This window comes from Notothenia rossii (assembly GCF_949606895.1).
Source record: "Notothenia rossii genome assembly, chromosome: 1".
Classification (NCBI taxonomy): domain Eukaryota; kingdom Metazoa; phylum Chordata; class Actinopteri; order Perciformes; family Nototheniidae; genus Notothenia; species Notothenia rossii.
The window spans coordinates 92673416-92690821 of NC_136912.1; the positions used below are offsets into that span (position 1 = coordinate 92673416).

Below are 17406 nucleotides of genomic sequence, written 5' to 3' on the forward strand. Positions count from 1 at the left end.
TACAAAATGTTGATAATCCACCAAAGGAAAGGAATGGGTAACCCTAGAGGTGGGAGGAGTACTCAGATATTGTACTTGAGTAAAAGTAGAAGTACTCAGATCTTGTACTTGAGTAAAAGTAGAAGTACTCAGATCTTGTACTTGAGTAAAAGTAGAAGTACTCAGATATTGTACTTGAGTAAAAGTAGAAGTACTCAGATCTTGTACTTGAGTAAAAGTAGAAGTACTCAGATCTTGTACTTGAGTAAAAGTAGAAATGCTCAGATCTTGTACTTGAGTAAAAGCAGAAGTACTCAGATCTTGTACTTAAGTAAAAGTAGAAGTACTCAGATCTTGTACTTGAGTAAAAGCAGAAGTAATCAGGTCTTGTACTTGAGTAAAAGCAGAAGTACTCAGATCTTGTACTTGAGTAAAAGTAGAAGTACTCAGATCTTGTAGTAAAAGTAGAAGTACTCAGATCTTGTACTTGAGTAAAAGTAGAAGTACTCAGATCTTGTTCTTGAGTAAAAGTAGAAGTACTCAGATCTTGTCCTTGAGTAAAAGTAGAAGTACTCAGATCTTGTAGTAAAAGTAGAAGTACTCAGATCTTGTACTTGAGTAAAAGTAGAAGTACTCAGACCTTGTACTTGAGTAAAAGTAGAAGTACTCAGATCTAGAGCTTGATTAAAAGTAGGAGTACTCAGGTCTTGTACTTGAGTAAAAGCAGAAGTACTCAGATATTGTACTTGAGTAAAAGTAGAAATACTCAGATCTTGTACTTGAGTAAAAGTAGAAGTACTCAGGTCTTGTTCTTGAGTAAAAGTAGAAGTACTCAGATCTTGTACTTGAGTAAAAGTAGAAGTACTCAGATCTTGTACTTGAGTAAAAGTAGAAGTACCAGAGTGTAGGAATACTCTGTTTCAGTAAAAGTCCTGCATTCAAAATGTGCCTCAAGTAAAAGTAGAAAAGTATTCTCATCAAAATATAGTGAAAGTAGAGATAGTAAAAGTAGTCATTGTGCAGATTGGTCCATTTCAGAATAATAGATATGATATGTTTTATAATGATTGATCATGAAAGTGTTCTCAAAGCTGGTAAAGGTGCAGCTAGTTTGAATGACTTTGTATACTGCAGGGTAGCTGGTGGATTTACTCCAGGTGGAACTAAAGTCTGATTTAACACTTGATTTTGCATCATTCATCCACATCTGTAAAGTAACTAAAGGTATTAAATACATGGAGTGGAGTAAAAGTACAAAGTAGCAACAAATGGGAATACTCAAGTAAAGTACATGTACCTCAAAATTGTACTTAAGTACAGTTCTTGAGTTAATGTACTTAGTAACTTCCCATCTGTAACCCTGGATTATGTTCATCCATCATAGTACACACCATAACCATCAATTTGAAACTCATTTTCAGTGTCTATTCAAGTAGACCAGTTGTCCCCGTTTTTACAGCTTAAATGGGTGTTAAAATAAACACAATTCGGTGAGGATTCATTGTTTTTGTGTAAATGTAAGAGCAGAACAGAACACCAAAGTAAGGGGAGAAACGAACACAACAGGGGGGTTCATATACAATACAATACAGCTTTGTTTAAAAGCACTTTAAAACCTCCAGACCAAAGTGCTGTACAGTCAAATAAACAAACAAAACATACAAAGTAGAAGTACTCAGATCTTGTAGTAAAAAATGTCCTGTATTTCATTCCAGAAAGGACCTTGTCTTTCCTTAACGTCAGATCTCTGATATCTGATGCTGATCTGCTCTTGGCACTAACTCAGTTCCCTTTGACCCTGTTTTTTCCCCGTGTGTTTCAGAATAATGTCCGGACCCAGACCCGTGGTGCTGAGCGGCCCCTCCGGAGCGGGGAAGAGCACTCTAATGAAGAGGCTGATGAAGGAGCACGAGGGCATCTTCGGCTTCAGCGTGTCACGTACGTTAGTGTGGAAGTACACGAGGAAACACGGTGTATTAGATTGAAGGTCTAATTCGGACCCTGTAGATAGATTTTGTGGCATGAATTCATATTTTTCACTGCTTGTAATAAATAAATAAGTGTCTATCGTACTTATTTACCAGCAAACTGTGAAGTAAGACATTTTTTGGGGCTGTCTTGGTCAGAAAACATGGGATTCAACCAGCCATTGAGATGTGACCCTTTTCTATGTCACATGAGGCTCCTTTGCTTTCCCAAAGGTGGACTTAAGTTTGAGGAGACACCAAGCAATAATAGATATTAACTGCACAAAGTGAAGCACAGTTCATAGTATATCTGTGTGGGTCTGTAGAGCCCATATTGCATATTGCTTATAAACTGGGAGTTTCAGACAACATGTGAATACAGGAATATACAGACTGGCAGTATGTTGAAGTAATAACCCGAAATACAAGCATATGAACCTGAAAATGTGCATAATATGTCTCCTTTAAATGCTGAAATGGAAGTTTTGCAGCAATTTTGCTTTGATATAAATCAAAAACAGCCATTAGAGATGATTTATTGCCATCTCAGGGTTTTAAAAGGTAAATTTTCTCCATACAGACACAACAAGAAACCCACGACCAGGAGAGGAAAACGGCAAAGGTAGGCTACTTCTGGCTCAAAACTGTTTTAAAAACACTTAGTATCTGCACATGTGTTACATTCATGTATTCATTTATCCCAAACATTTGCCAAGTATGCGAAAAATAAAGAGCTTTTTGAACATTAAAACATTGAGACTTACAGTAGAGACACTAAATACAAATATTCATTTTATTATTATTATTTATTAACTTTATTTCAGACAATTGATCTGAATGACCTTTAAACTTGTAAAAATCCATATAGTCTGTTTATTGTCAAACACACAGATGATGTTTTAAGCACCTTCACACTGCAGTAGGACCCTCATGCTCTGTGATGCACCTGAAGGGGCTTTAGACTTGGATTGGAAACTGAAAAACTGTGATAAAAGCGTTTTTTTGCACCTTTTTGTATCTTGTTTAGTGCTCCACATTTCCCCGCCCCAGCCCTTTCTTTCCCGTTCACTAAAAACACTTCTTACTCCCAAGATAACTGCACGCTGGTTGTGTCCCCTCTGTTAAATCCGTGGATATAAAGGATAAACCTCTCTGTGCCTTCTTTGCTTTCTCCATAGGGCTGAACAGTCTCCCCATGCTTCTGGGGGCGATTTTATTTCCTGTAGCAGACGTCTATTCCTCTGAAGACTTAGAAAGCTCATTTTCGTGTCCTAACAAATCTGAAACCACAGATAAAGGTGACCTCCGTGTGATTCCTGATCACAGTTTTAAAGCAGAGGGGTTACTTTCATCATTCAGGCACCAATTATTAGATCTGTAGTCCATGCTTGCCAACCTTGAGACCTCATAAATCGGGAGCATTTCAAAACCACCGCGGGGGGTGGGGGTGCTAGTGGATCGCCGGAGCTGTATTAGATTAACATTAACATGCTTATTGTAGTTGTAAGTTCACTGTCTTGATGGAGCATATGTGTGGGCTGGACCTGTATTATAGGAAAGGAGTGAGCAGAGGCTAGAGTTGTTGATTCTTGTTCTGTTTTCTGTGACTATCTGCCTCACCCTCTCAGAATTTCAGTTGCACGCGCTACTAAAGAGACGCGCTACCATGGAAACCAAACAATGGTGTAGCTGTATTAAAGTCCGAGTGGAAACGGTCCTGAGTAAATCGGATTTAGTCAGAAATCGGGAGCAATGCGGGAGAAATATGACCCCGGGAGGAAACTGGGAGAGGGCAATGAAATCGGGAGTCTCCCGCGAAAATCGGGAGGGTTGGCAAGTATGCTGTAGTCACTAATACAATGTGACAAACCAGAAGAGAAATTCAAAACATGTTTAGTAATCTAGAGAATCAGGATAGAACAGTTTACACTTTGGAGTAAAAAGTCTTGAAAATAGCCCTCTGTGATGTGTCTTAGTGATTCCCGTTTCCTGTCCCGTCCTTCTCTTCCCACTGATGAGCGTTGGAGCGTAACATTCTGATTACAACGGAATACTTGACTCATCCTGAACCAAACCTAGGCTTTTAACTAAGAAACGCTTGTCTGTTTCTTATCTCAAAGGTTTTCAGTAACATATTTGACTGTTTTACTCTGAAATTACGAAGTTTGTGACTCGGCCGCAATGTTGTAAACAAAACCCAAACAACATACGCAGCAGAGTTTCTAATTTTGCGGCAAAACATTAGCGACACCAAAGTATGTTTCTGGAAATGTTTGTACAAGATATACGCTACGCAAAAACATCATCTTGACTTATTTTTAGTTTAAAGTATGTGTGGAGTTCACCAGCAGTGGTTAACGCTGCATTAAAGGAGTTCCAAATAATAAAAAATAAAGGAGGCAGAGGAACATTTCATCTGTTTAATGCTCTACTTTAATAGCAAGAGTTTAAGAAAATATTACAAAAAGGTTCGTTTTATTCAAGTTTCTTACGGCAGTTTTTAAGTAATTTCTGCGTCTCGTTCAGGTGTTATCCCTTCTTTGTTCATCAGAACCACTTCCTATTTCATTGTTACTTAGAACCTAACGTTCTCATGCTAATGAGTGTGTGCTATCGCAGTGTCCACTAGTGTTAGAAGTAGAACATAAATAAATGCTGCTTTAGACCCTAAGAGGTTTAGACATTGTTAGATTTAGGCATATGAATGTAGTATTTGCCACAAGCCACAATAATATCCTTTTTGATTTCCTTCCACTTTCCTCGTAATCTTAGCTATGTATTGTGATGAAATTATCTGGCAATTATATATATAACTAACTGTATTGTGAATGTTCAAACTAGGCTCATTGCTAATGTTAATGCATCTTACAGACTACCACTATACTACCAGAGAGGTCATGCAGGAGGGAATTGACAACGGAGACTTCATCGAGAACGCAGAGTTCTCCGGCAACCTGTATGGAACAAGGTAAATACTTACACTCATTCATTTGCATGTGTTGTGCAGCGTGTATCTCCTAATGGAAGTGGACCGACCGTTGTTGCACTTGTTGGCCACCATGACTTTATGCTTCACATTTCACATTTTTCAGGCAAATGTTCTACTTTTAACCGATCGAAAAGCTTCATTTCTTATATAGATTACAATTTGGAAAACAGAAAGGGATTTTATGCTTCTGATAAATTGAAGGACAAAGTATTTTCCTGAGCAGCAGTAGAACACATTTGCACATCAACAGAAGTTCAATGCAATATACACATGAGAGTCATATGAATTCTAAACAGTATTTGTAACAGGAAAACAATGACTGGGAACATTTTACAGAAAAATGTTTCTTTATTTCAGTAATAAAGTGCATTTTCCCTGCTATTTTGACTTTATTAAGGCTTTCAATGCAGGCTTTAAACTTGTAGTGGAATCATTTTAATACTTTTATCAATCTAATCACTCTGGTTATGTACAGTAATCTACTCTGACGCTCGGCCACAGGGTACGGGAGCATATAAAACAGTTTTGCGACAGATGGCTGTTTGACCTCTCTCGGGTCAAAAAGAGCAGCGCTGCAGCTCAGCACCTCCTCGTGTGTCACATTTAATCTCTTCCTCTTATTCTGAGGATAACACACACTCACTGCTGTGTGAGTCTGAGCAGCTGGGATCAACGCAGCGATCCTCTTAACTCGGTTAGATTAAACTCAATGCCTGCGTGAAGAAGCTTCTTGTTTTATATGATTTAATGACGTCTCAATGCATTGGTTCTGCAGTAAAGCGGCCATTCAAGACGTGATCGACAAGAACCTGATGTGCATCCTGGATGTGGACATCCAGGGAGTGAGGAGGATCAAGGAGACCGAGCTGAACCCCATCTACATCTCCATCCAGCCCCCCTCCATGGACGTCCTGGTAAATGTCCCTCTACAGTATCATTGCAGTGTTGTGGCGATCCAGCATAACACAACAGGAAAGAATGAAACAGAGAGGAATCAATCAAACACAAACACAGAAATAGTTGAGATTAATCATTATTATTTAGTTGCGTGCCACCAAACAACAATGGGGAAACATTACCTTGCTTCAACAGCAACCAATCGCACAAATGCCCCCACTAATACAAGAAACACAGGGCAGATATACGTTTCTACATGTCACACGAACATGTTCCCTAAACATGTTTAACACACACATAGTCAGATCTCCTAAACTTGGACTAATCCAGATGTCGAAAGGTCCTCATCTCATGACTTCTTTAGGAGTCTTGCAGGATAGGAATGATCCAGTTAACAAACTATATAGATACGTCTGCACATGAACGCACATACATTTCTTACATTAACACTTAACTGTATTATATCTGAATGCAGCCTCTTTGTATTTCCTCTGAGCTTGGCGTCAGCTCACTTAACGTAATAATTAGCAAAGAGACGATTCTATGGCAACTGTAACTTAATAATACCTAGTTACTATGACTAGGTCCAAGATTGAGGGGGGGGGGGGGGGGGGGGGGGGGGGTGGGGGGGTGCTAGTGGATCGCCGGAGCTGTTAGATTAACATTAACATGCTTATTGTAGTTGTAAGTGCACTGCCTTGCGGCCTGTAACACTTTCCTTGATGGAGCATACGTGTGGGCTGGACCTGTATTTTACAGGAAAGGAGTGAGCAGAGAGTAGTTGTCGATTCTTGTTCTGTTTTCTGTGAATATCTGCCTCACCCTCAGACTTTGAGTTGCGCGCGCTACTAAAGAGACGTGTTACCATGGAAACCAAACAATGGTGTAGCTGTATTAAAGTCCGAGTGGAAACAGTCGTGTGTAAATCTGATTTTGTCAGAAATCGGGAGAAATGCGGGAGAAATATGACCCCGGGAGGAAACCGGGAGAGGGCAATGAAATCGGGAGTCTCCCGCGAAAATCGGGAGGGTTGACAAGTATGCATATAATACACACGTGTACACACTCATTGGGACTGTTACTTCCTTCTAGATATCTACTATAGTTATTGAGATATATGGATTTAAGTATTCATATTTTACTGTAATCGTTTTTTGAATGGGCGTCATATATTCAACACGTCTCAAATATTATTCGTGATAAAGTAACAACACTAGGTACACAGTCAGTTATTTTGCAGTTTGGCTAATAACTCACCTGGATTACTTCTGCTTGCTCTTGCCTCTGCTTACTTTTTTATGCTGATTTTCCTATTTTTCTTTTCTGATAACTTCGAGCAGCGGCTCCTGGACATTAACTTATCACTGGGACAGTTATTCTTTGTCGGATGAGAATAGGTCATACAGGCAGTGCTTAATTTGTAAATCATAAGGTGCCGGAACGCAAAGTACATATGACAGCTCAGGGATGACGAGACGCGTACAGGTCCCGGAACGTATACAGAAAAGGTGCTGAAAACAACATGAAAATGTCCACTTGCAACGCTGTGGGACTTACAAGCCTCAATTTCAAATAGTATCTATGGTATAAATGTTATGACGATAATTTATAATTGTTTAGGCTAGTACGCACAACATAGGCAAATGCCCACATCACCACAGGTGGGACTTCAGTATACAGCCAGCAATTAATTTCTCAACAGGTTTAACGTGTAAATTTTTTTTTTATTAGGCCTATTCAAAGATTGGCACGGCGGCCTATTAATAGACAGTATGTTTGCTCACCATATTTAGTTGTTTAAAACACCCCACATCACGAGCATGTCCGGATTGTCCTCTATCTCTTTTTTTCTGCTTTTACTGCGTGTGTCTGTGGCAGTTCTGTGTCCTTTGGCCACCCAGGACCTCACGTACGGGACTGGATTGAATTTAGCCAGGGGGGGTCCAACAAGATTTAGGAAGAGTAAAGATGACATGGTGGATGTGAGCAAAGAGCTACAGTTGGGAGTGCAAATCAAGTTCATTTGAGAAAATCCGCGCTCACATTCAGCACTTGCAATGGGAATGCTGTTGACAGCAACAAGTAACTCCATCAGCTCATCGGGGGTGTCTTTACCATCTGAGTCTCTGTACGTTCTGTAGGCCCGTATGACTGCGCGCGGGTTGGCAATGTTGAAGCGCTGACACAGTGACTCGACCTCAGTCTCTCCATACAGCGCACCTGCGTCCTCGGGCCAGTATTGTGCGTAAAGCACCTTCAACTCCTCAATGAACTTGTTATATCCAGTTTTATCTGGCATCCGGCCTCCTTGAGATAACATACGGTCCTCCCGGCTGTTGTACCGGGCTAGTTGATGCCAGGGTACCCACCCGTTGCTGTTGGTGGTCCACCTGGCTGACGGTAGCTGGCTCCTGTTCCGGCTGGCGGTGAACCTGACCCGCTGCCCGGGCTTGGCTAGCTGTCGGTTAGCTAGCTGGCTAGCTGTTGCGGCGCTAACCTCCTTCTGGTTTTGACCATCAACATGACCGCTGCAGCTGCCCTCGTCGCTGCTTGTGGAGGCTTTTCTGACTCGTTTTGAAGTGTCTATTACCTCTTCCTTCTTTTTGAAGAAAGACAGTAAATGTAACTGTCTTTTTGACATGCTTGCATTGAATCACCGTTTCTTCCTCTCTGCGACGTGCTCCTCATGTGGCGAATTTCAAAAGTGAAAGACGTTTGTCCGTTGGTCCAGCTTTTCAGTGCGTCAACACAGATCTCCGACTCTTTCAAATCTTAATCTTAATAAACGACATAAAATTCTTGGGGTTTTTTCTGTAAATTAATATATGCATATTTTATTTCATTTTAACCATTTTTAATTTTTATTTTTTGTGAGAGGTACCGGATCTGCCCAAATAGGTGCCGGAACACAGGGTGGCCAAAATGAAGAGGTGCCGGATCCTGTTCCGGCAGGATCCGGCTCAAATTAACCACTGCATACAGGTCTCAATCATACATTAAGTAACCGGAAAGTGTATACACTGTAGCCAGCCAGAAACTGCTGAACATGTTTTACTGCATTGCAGGAAATATAGTACTCAGAGAAATGTGCTTTTCCAGACACTGAAGAAAGCAAAATACCATGACTTTTCTCTATCAGGGCTGTTAGGGAGAACATCAGGCAATATGTATTGTGAGATTATTACGTTTCTAATAGAAATGTATACATTTAAAAATAATCTAGAGTTTTGGTTCTTTGATTTTATTTTTTTGTTCGTCTCTTGTCCACACTCCAGTCCAGTTGGTGGCGGTAATGCACCTACAAGTTGGTTTGCAAACCGCCAATAAACACAAAAGAAGAAGAAAAAGAAGTTATTCTTCGTAAATAGATAAAGGGTTTCAGCGGGTTTCAGCCATATTTCAATATTTGTACGACGACCTCACTCCTACAGTAGCGTGGGCTAGCAACAGCTAATTAAAGCCTGGTACTGCATGCTATTTAGCTAGTTAGCAGCAAAATGCCTCCGCTCTCTACAGATGACTTCCTCAAACTTCTACAGAAGATGGCAGTGTTGGAAATGAAAATGCAACGGTTGGAACTTAACGTGGAAGTGAATGGACTTGGTTGGAATGACACCACTTTACCAGTGCTGCAAAATAATGGAAAAGGGCATGCTAACCTACAGCTAGTTAGCAGCTACAAGGATTCCAAGGAACAGGAGGGCTGTGTACCGGGAAATACATCTACAAGTGGTAGTCCTCCCTGGAACTCTCTGGGTGCAAAACCTAAGAGTAAATCATTTCCATGGGATTTGGGAGTAATAACAGCCCAGCGCTCTGAAATCTGTGATGCGACCGGCTGGCCTGCATTGTTATCACCCAGGAAGAGCGCCTCTTCAACCCCTCTTCCTACTAGGAAACAGCCGTGGACAGCTGCTAAAGGGAGAACTACAAACAGGTACTGAGGTAATGGTTTTTGGAGGGAGAACGTATACAAGTTAGCGCTGAGCTTCAGTCTGCAATGTTCAAAACAACAGATAAAGCCAGAAATCTAGGACCTGAGTTTCAACAGTCACATTAAAACAATTACTAAATCAGCCTACTATCACCCAAAGAACATATCTAGGATTAAAAGACTACTGAAGATAAAAGCGTGGACAAGTTTTTCCAAATCCTGCTGTGACATTAGTCTTTAACTGGACTACTGTAATGGGGTCTTTACAGGTCTCACTAAAAAATCTATTAGAAAGCTGCAGCTGATTCAGAACGCCGCTGCTCGAGCCCTGACTGACACTAAGAAAGTTAATCACATGTCTTTACACTGGCTTCCTGTGTGTCAAAGAATAGATTTCAAAAATACTGCTGCTGGTTTATAAAGCTTTGAATGGATCAGGCCCAAAATACATGTCTGACCTCCTGCTAAAGGATGAACCATCCAGATCTCTCAGGTCTTCAGGGACTGGTCAGCTTTCTGTCCCCAGAGTCAGAACTAAACATGGAGAAACAGCGTTCAGTTATTCTGCTCCAAACATCTGGAACAAACTCCCAGAAACCTGCAGGTCCGCTGCAACTCTGACTACTTTCAAATCCAGGCTGAAGACTTTTCTTTTTGCCGCTGCTTTTAATTGAAACTGAGCGGTTTTGTTTCGTTATTGGTTAATGAACATTTGGGGCTAGTAACCCCAGGGAATCAGTGTCTGGGGACTTTGTCCTGGCTGCTTTTCTCTGTGTATGCTGCTCGGGACGTACACAGCTCATGTTCGGAGAAACCTTAAAGAAAGGCATCAGTAAAAAATCTTAAACTGCACTGTAACTTTTATTTGTGTATTTTTTCTTTTAATGTTTCTTTTATTATCTTTTCTTTTGAATGACTGTTTTTAAATGCCTTTGTCTGAATGTCTTTCATTTTTGAAAAGCACCTTGAATTGCCTTGTGTTGAAAGGTACTATATAAATAAACTTGCCTTGCCTTAGCTGTAGTTTGTTAGTAATTAGTTAGTAAATACATGTTCAATTACAACCACATGTGTGTATGTTGTACATCAATCTACAATTCCCAAGTGCATAACAGCATCACACCATTCTCCCGACAAGGGGCTGCGTAGTAACTTTTAAACTTTGAGTCTGTTGACTTAGATAAAATGAAACTTAATAAACAAGTTCACAGAGACCATGCACATTAAATACTAGCACCAAAACGTCCTCCTTCATGAAAAAGACCACCACCATATTTCTTGAACGCAACATTATATCACCACAGATTTCTCTTGGTGTCAACAACAACAACAACAACAACAAGCACTTCATATTCAGACTCTTTTAGAAGTTGGGCATCAATCACACACCTTTTCAAAGAGAGGAAATCTAAATATAGAAGTGTCTTTTTTAAACAGCTTTACCTTGATGACAAACACATCCTCCTAAATAGAGATGACACTCATTAGTCTGATACAGCTTTGCAAGTCTTATGTTTTCTCTGAGTGATTGTGATGTTAAATGTTTGTTTTTCATGTATTGTGTCTTGATAGTACTTTACTCCACTACTTATTTTTCTGACCACTTTTTACTTTTACTTCTTACATTTCTAACACAAGTACCTGTACTTTCTACTTCTTACATTTCTAACACAAATACCTGTACTTGTACTTCTTACATTTCTAACACAAGTACCTGTACTTTCTACTTCTTACATTTTGAACCCAAATACCTGTACTTGTACTTCTTACATTTCTAACACAAATACCTGTACTTTCTACTTCTTACATTTTGAACTCAAATACCTGTACTTTCTACTTCTTACATGTTGAACACAAATACCTGTACTTTCTACTTCTTACATGTTGAACACAAATACCTGTACTTTCTACTTCTTACATGTTGAACTCAAATACCTGTACTTTCTACTTCTTACATGTTGAACACAAATACCTGTACTTTCTACTTCTTACATGTTGAACTCAAATACCTGTACTTTCTACTTCTTACATGTTGAACTCAAATACCTGTACTTTCTACTTCTTACATGTTGAACTCAAATACCTGTACTTTCTACTTCTTACATGTTGAACACAAATACCTGTACTTTCTACTTCTTACATGTTGAACACAAATACCTGTACTTTCTACTTCTTACATGTTGAACTCAAATACCTGTACTTTCTACTTCTTACATGTTGAACACAAATACCTGTACTTTCTACTTCTTACATGTTGAACTCAAATACCTGTACTTTCTACTTCTTACATGTTGAACTCAAATACCTGTACTTTCTACTTCTCTCATTTTCCAAACAGGCTGGTTCCTTTAGTCTGAATGTGTGTTTGGTGGCGTGATCATTATTATTTAGAGTCATTGCGTGCCGATTGATTTGAACACGATCCGTGTATCCATCATTTCCTGGTCTTCTCTAAAGAAGAGGGACCAATGAAAACGTTGTCATGTTGCCGTTGGTCACCATGGAAACATTCATTAGCTAACAATGACATTATTGTTCTATTAATATAAAGGGAGGTCAGGTTCTCTTTAAAACAGCTGCTAGTTATGGGTACTTTTTACTGAAGGACATTTCAAAGCCTCTTTACTTTGACTTGAGTAAAGAAGTTTAGTCAGTACTTCTACTTTTACCAGAGTATTTTTAAACACGAGTATCTGTACTTCTACTTGAGTCAAGGATGTGTGTACTTTTGCCATCTCTGCCATTTAAGTATTATCGTATCGTATCGTTGTGAAAAAGCTGTAGTTATGACAGCTCATTGGTTTCTTTAAGAAGCAGCTCATTGGTTGAAACATGTCCTTTATGTCTTTGTCTCTCAGGAGAAGCGTCTGCGGGACAGACAGACGGAGACGGAGGAGAGTTTACAGAAGCGTCTGGAAGCAGCTCGCATCGACATGGAGCTCAGTGAGTGTCTCAGTGGGACATGACGACGCTGAAATAAAGAACATTATGAAACTAATCCAATGTTCTCCTGCAGGCAACGAGCCAGGGGTGTTCGATGTGGTCATCATCAACGATGACTTGGAGAGAGCTTACGAGGAGCTGAGAGACATCCTCAGTGACGTGAGTTCAACTAAAAACACATCCAACGTCATTCATTCACTGCTGACTAGTGTCTGCCAGCTGCTGACTAGTGTCTGCCAGCTGCTGCTGTTTACCTAGAGCCTGTGTTTAAAGCAGTGGTGGAGAGTAACTACGCTCATTATCAATACTGGAAACACAGTGTAAAACTTCTACTGCACTACATGTCAGAGGTAAATGTTGGACTTTTTAATCCACTAAATTAATCTAATACCTTAAATCAGGGGTGTCAAACCCAAATACACAGGGGGACAACTTTTAAAAATGGGTACTAGTCGAGGGCCGGACTGGTTCAATGTTTATTGCAGAACTTATTGAAATGAACTTATTGCACATATTAAACCTGGAACTAACAAAGCTTGAATGATTGCCTATAAAAACAACATTCAACATTAAATAATCAGTTCATTCATTTCTTATGGCTCTATCTGCAGCTTTTCCAGAGTCATTTCTTATGAGTACATTTCTCCACAGGCCAACAACAGCTTCAACAAAACTATTTCCCTCAGAGAGAAACCAAACATGCCCTGTTGTCGTGAGAGAGAAAGTGCAGAAGGAAACATCCATTAAACTCAGTGTGCTGCTCTGTGATGCTAGCTCAGATACTTGGCATCTCATCTTGGGTGCAAGGTCATCAATGTTTGGGCTCAGGCTCTGAGCTGAGGAGACCCTCAGGATGGAGGGAAGGTGTGCGTGCAATATACCAGCGGGCCAGATCTAATAGGAATTAGAAATGATCCTGAGGGCCGTAATTAAATCCACCAAGGGCCTGATTTGGCCCCCGGGCCTCGAGTTTGAAACATGTGCCTTAAATGAACCTTTTAGATAACTGATATCAGATATAATAAATACATCAATTTGACTTTAGGTATATCTGGAATAAATGCAAAAGCTAACAAGCAATATTTATTTGGGTTCCTATTTAGGTATTTGTAGAGCTTTCCCTTTTCCTGTTTTATAGGTTTTAGTGCATGTAAATGGTCTGCAAAGGCTAAAATCCCCCACACCCCCCCCCATGTGAAACGCCTCCATTGGACTTCTTTGTTTACTTCTGTAACAGTGACATCACTATGTAACACTCACACTTTATTGGCTAACGATCCAACACATTGTACGTGATAGGCCAAGGGGCGGGACATCAGTAGAGACACTCAATGTCCTCTTTAAAATTACAACGAGTAAAAGTATCTTCTTCTTTCTTTCAACAGGAAATCAAGAAAGTGAAGGAGGTGAAATCATAAGGAGGGAAATCTTTCTGCTGCTGTGACTCTGAATAACTTCACACCGACTGCATCACAATTTCAGATACACTTGGTCTTTATCATCTAAACGTTGGCACTCACGTCACACCAATATGAAGCACACATCATTATCTCCAGTCAGAACATCACTGCAAAATATGACACTTTCATTCATTAGTTTGGTTGTATTCTTGGTAACAATTAAATCACTCGTAGTTAAGTACATGACTGCTATAACTACCATTACATTAACTAAATATTTACTGCTGCCAATGTCTTAAATGTGGAGGAACGTTGAAATAAAATGACTGAATTTAAAACATTCCCACGTAAGTTTGTGTTCAAAAAGGCTGAATAAAGACAGTGAAGACAACCGGAGACCACGTTGGTGCCATTTATTTAATCTTGTATTCATAAATTCATTCGGGTATTGAAGTATTACCTGGCATTTATTAAAACCTACAAGTAATGGATTTCTCAGTTGTACGTTAAAACGTTAAGGCAAAATGTGAACAATTTGAAATCACTCAGAAAAACTGTTTCCCCTTTAAGGCCGTGCATCTGTCACCAGTTTCTCATGTAACTAAGTCTAGATTTTAAAACTCATGCACTCTGAAAGACTTATCCCTGATATGTTTCCATATAAACCAAAGCACACACTTATAAAAGCTTCTGGATAAATACATAAAAACTCATTAAGACGCATCACATTTTTTAAATCAGAGGAAACTAAAAATGAATTTATGAACCTTGCTGAAATTAAATGTGCTGGATAGTTGTAAAGGTCTGCTATCATACTGTTTTTCATCAATGTATCACAGGTCTCAGATATATCCAGAGCCTGTCTCTGATTGGCTGAAACACCAAACAGATCATTGCAGCATTACCCATAATCCCCTCTGTTTCAGCCCTGTTTCCAAAGTGCTGATTCTCTGTCTGTTACTTTAGATGAAAATAAGGAGCCCCTCCCCACGCCCCTCTGAGAGAGATTTGGTTACAAAGAACTCAATGGAGCTCTAGGAGGAGATTCAGATGATAAGGTGGGGGGGGGGGGGGGGGTTACCTTGGTTGGTGATTGGCTAATGATTACACAAGACAAAACATCGTTATGACATCATAAAGTGGCCAAAATCTGATCAGCTCATTTTCAGACAAGTTTTTATAGAAATGGATCAAAAAGAGAGAGAATCTTTGTTCCTGAAACTTTCAGAGTCTCTTTCCACAGAGGGGACACATGTTGATGTAGAAGAGACATGAGGAAGAGGGGACACATGTTGATGTAGAAGAGACATGAAGAAGAGGGGACACATGTTGATGGAGAAGAGACATGGAGAAGAGGGGACACATGTTGATGTAGAAGAGACATGAAGAAGAGGGGACACATGTTGATGTAGAAGAGACATGAAGAAGAGGGGACACATGTTGATGTAGAAGAGACATGGAGAAGAGGGGACACATGTTGATGTAGAAGAGACATGAAGAAGAGGGGACATATGTTGATGTAGAAGAGACATGAAGAAGAGGGGACACATGTTGATGTAGAAGAGACATGAAGGAGAGGGGACACATGTTGATGTAGAAGAGACACGGAGAAGAGGGGACACATGTTGATGTAGAAGAGACATGAAGAAGAAGGGACACATGTTGATGAAGAAGAGACATGAAGAAGAGGGGACACATGTTGATGTAGAAGAGACATGAAGGAGAGGGGACACATGTTGATGTAGAAGAGACACGGAGAAGAGGGGACACATGTTGATGTAGAAGAGACATGAAGAAGAGGGGACACATGTTGATGTAGAAGAGACACGAAGAAGAGGGGACACATGTTGATGTAGAAGAGACATGAAGAAGAGACATGGAGAAGAGGGGACACATGTTGATGTAGAAGAGACATGAAGAAGAGGGGACACATGTTGATGTAGAAGAGACATGAAGAAGAGGGGACACATGTTGATGTAGAAGAGACATGAAGGAGAGGGGACACATGTTGATGTAGAAGAGACATGGAGAAGAGGGGACACATGTTGATGTAGAAGAGACATGAAGGAGAGGGGACACATGTTGATGTAGAAGAGACATGGAGAAGAGGGGACACATGTTGATGTAGAAGAGACATGAAGAAGAGGGGACACATGTTGATGTAGAAGAGACATGAAGAAGAGGGGACACATGTTGATGTAGAAGATACATGAAGAAGAGGGGACACATGTTGATGTAGAAGAGACATGAAGAAGAGGGGACACATGTTGATGTAGAAGAGACATGAAGAAGAGGGGACACATGTTGATGTAGAAGAGACATGGAGAAGAGGGGACACATGTTGATGTAGAAGAGACATGGAGAAGAGGGGACACATGTTGATGAAGAAGAGGGGACACATGTTGATGTAGAAGAGACATGAAGAAGAGGGGACACATGTTGATGTAGAAGAGACATGGAGAAGAGGGGACACATGTTGATGGAGAAGAGGGGACACATGTTGATGTAGAAGAGACATGAGGAAGTGGATTTTGAATAGTAGGTGACCCTTAAAGAGAGTGTGTTTACTGGAGGGGGGGTCCCTGGATCTTGGTGCGTACCAGCTCTCGTTTCTCCTCTTTCTGCTGGAGGTAGTCTTTCAGCTTGTCGGTGGAGAAACTGACTTTGGAGTGACGGGCGCGATGAGCTCTCAGCCACGAGTTCTGGAGACACTCTGCTGCCGTGGGTCTCCCCCTGCAGAGATGATATCATATTAGAAAATATACACATTTATCTTCTAATTTTTATTTAACTAGTTTGAATGTAGGAAATTGAGACCACTTTGCCCAGTTGTATTTATTACCCCATGTTCTGATTTTTTAGTAATACTTTAAACAAGATTCAAAGCCTTTATTTTCATTTGAACATTACAAATTCAACATTCAATATAGTTTAAGAAAAAAATTAAAAGAGCAATAGATAGAGCAAGACAATAATGCCAAACACACAATGTACATTTCAGGATATATAAAAACATATTCATATAAAATAGAATACGATTAAACGGTATGCAAAATTAAATAATAGGTTGGTCTTAAAATATTGTATTCTAACTTGTAATTTAATTAAAGAAACGTATGGTATCAGAGCAATCTAGTTCTATTAACCCTCCTATTGTCTTTCCCCCCCCCTTACTTTGGTGTTCGCGGTCAAATTTGACCGGTCCTGTTTTAACTGCTATTACATTAACACAAAAACCATTAATCATCACCAGATTTCATTTAACACCCTTTCAAACTGTACATATTGAATCAGACT

The 17406-nt window shown here is 40.0% G+C and overlaps 2 protein-coding genes across 3 annotated transcripts in view; one reads left to right on the forward strand and one right to left on the reverse strand.

Moving 5' to 3' along the window:
- Positions 1–1801: 1801 nt before the first annotated feature.
- Positions 1802–14500, forward strand: LOC307037931 (guanylate kinase-like). 2 transcript variants are annotated; one of them, XM_079679156.1, is made up of 8 exons: positions 1802–1917; positions 2527–2568; positions 3125–3244; positions 4818–4914; positions 5711–5849; positions 12625–12709; positions 12783–12868; positions 14095–14500. In XM_079679156.1, exons 1-8 carry the CDS (start codon positions 1806–1808, stop codon positions 14125–14127), a joined length of 714 nt encoding a protein of 237 aa, XP_079535282.1. In that variant the 5' UTR covers positions 1802–1805; the 3' UTR covers positions 14128–14500. The 2 variants fall into 2 exon arrangements, with proteins under 2 accessions (XP_079535282.1, XP_079535283.1); XM_079679157.1 differs by lacking the exons at positions 1802–1917; positions 2527–2568; positions 3125–3244 and adding an exon at positions 3648–3783.
- Positions 14501–14507: 7 nt separating this feature from the next.
- The window catches only part of obscna (obscurin, cytoskeletal calmodulin and titin-interacting RhoGEF a), an 89257-nt gene continuing 86358 nt past the window's right edge, over positions 14508–17406 (reverse strand). Inside the window, exon 82 of the mRNA XM_079650988.1 lies at positions 14508–16842. Coding sequence (XP_079507114.1) covers positions 16674–16842 — 169 coding nt within the window. The 3' untranslated portion in view covers positions 14508–16673. The remainder of the gene's footprint in view (positions 16843–17406) is intronic.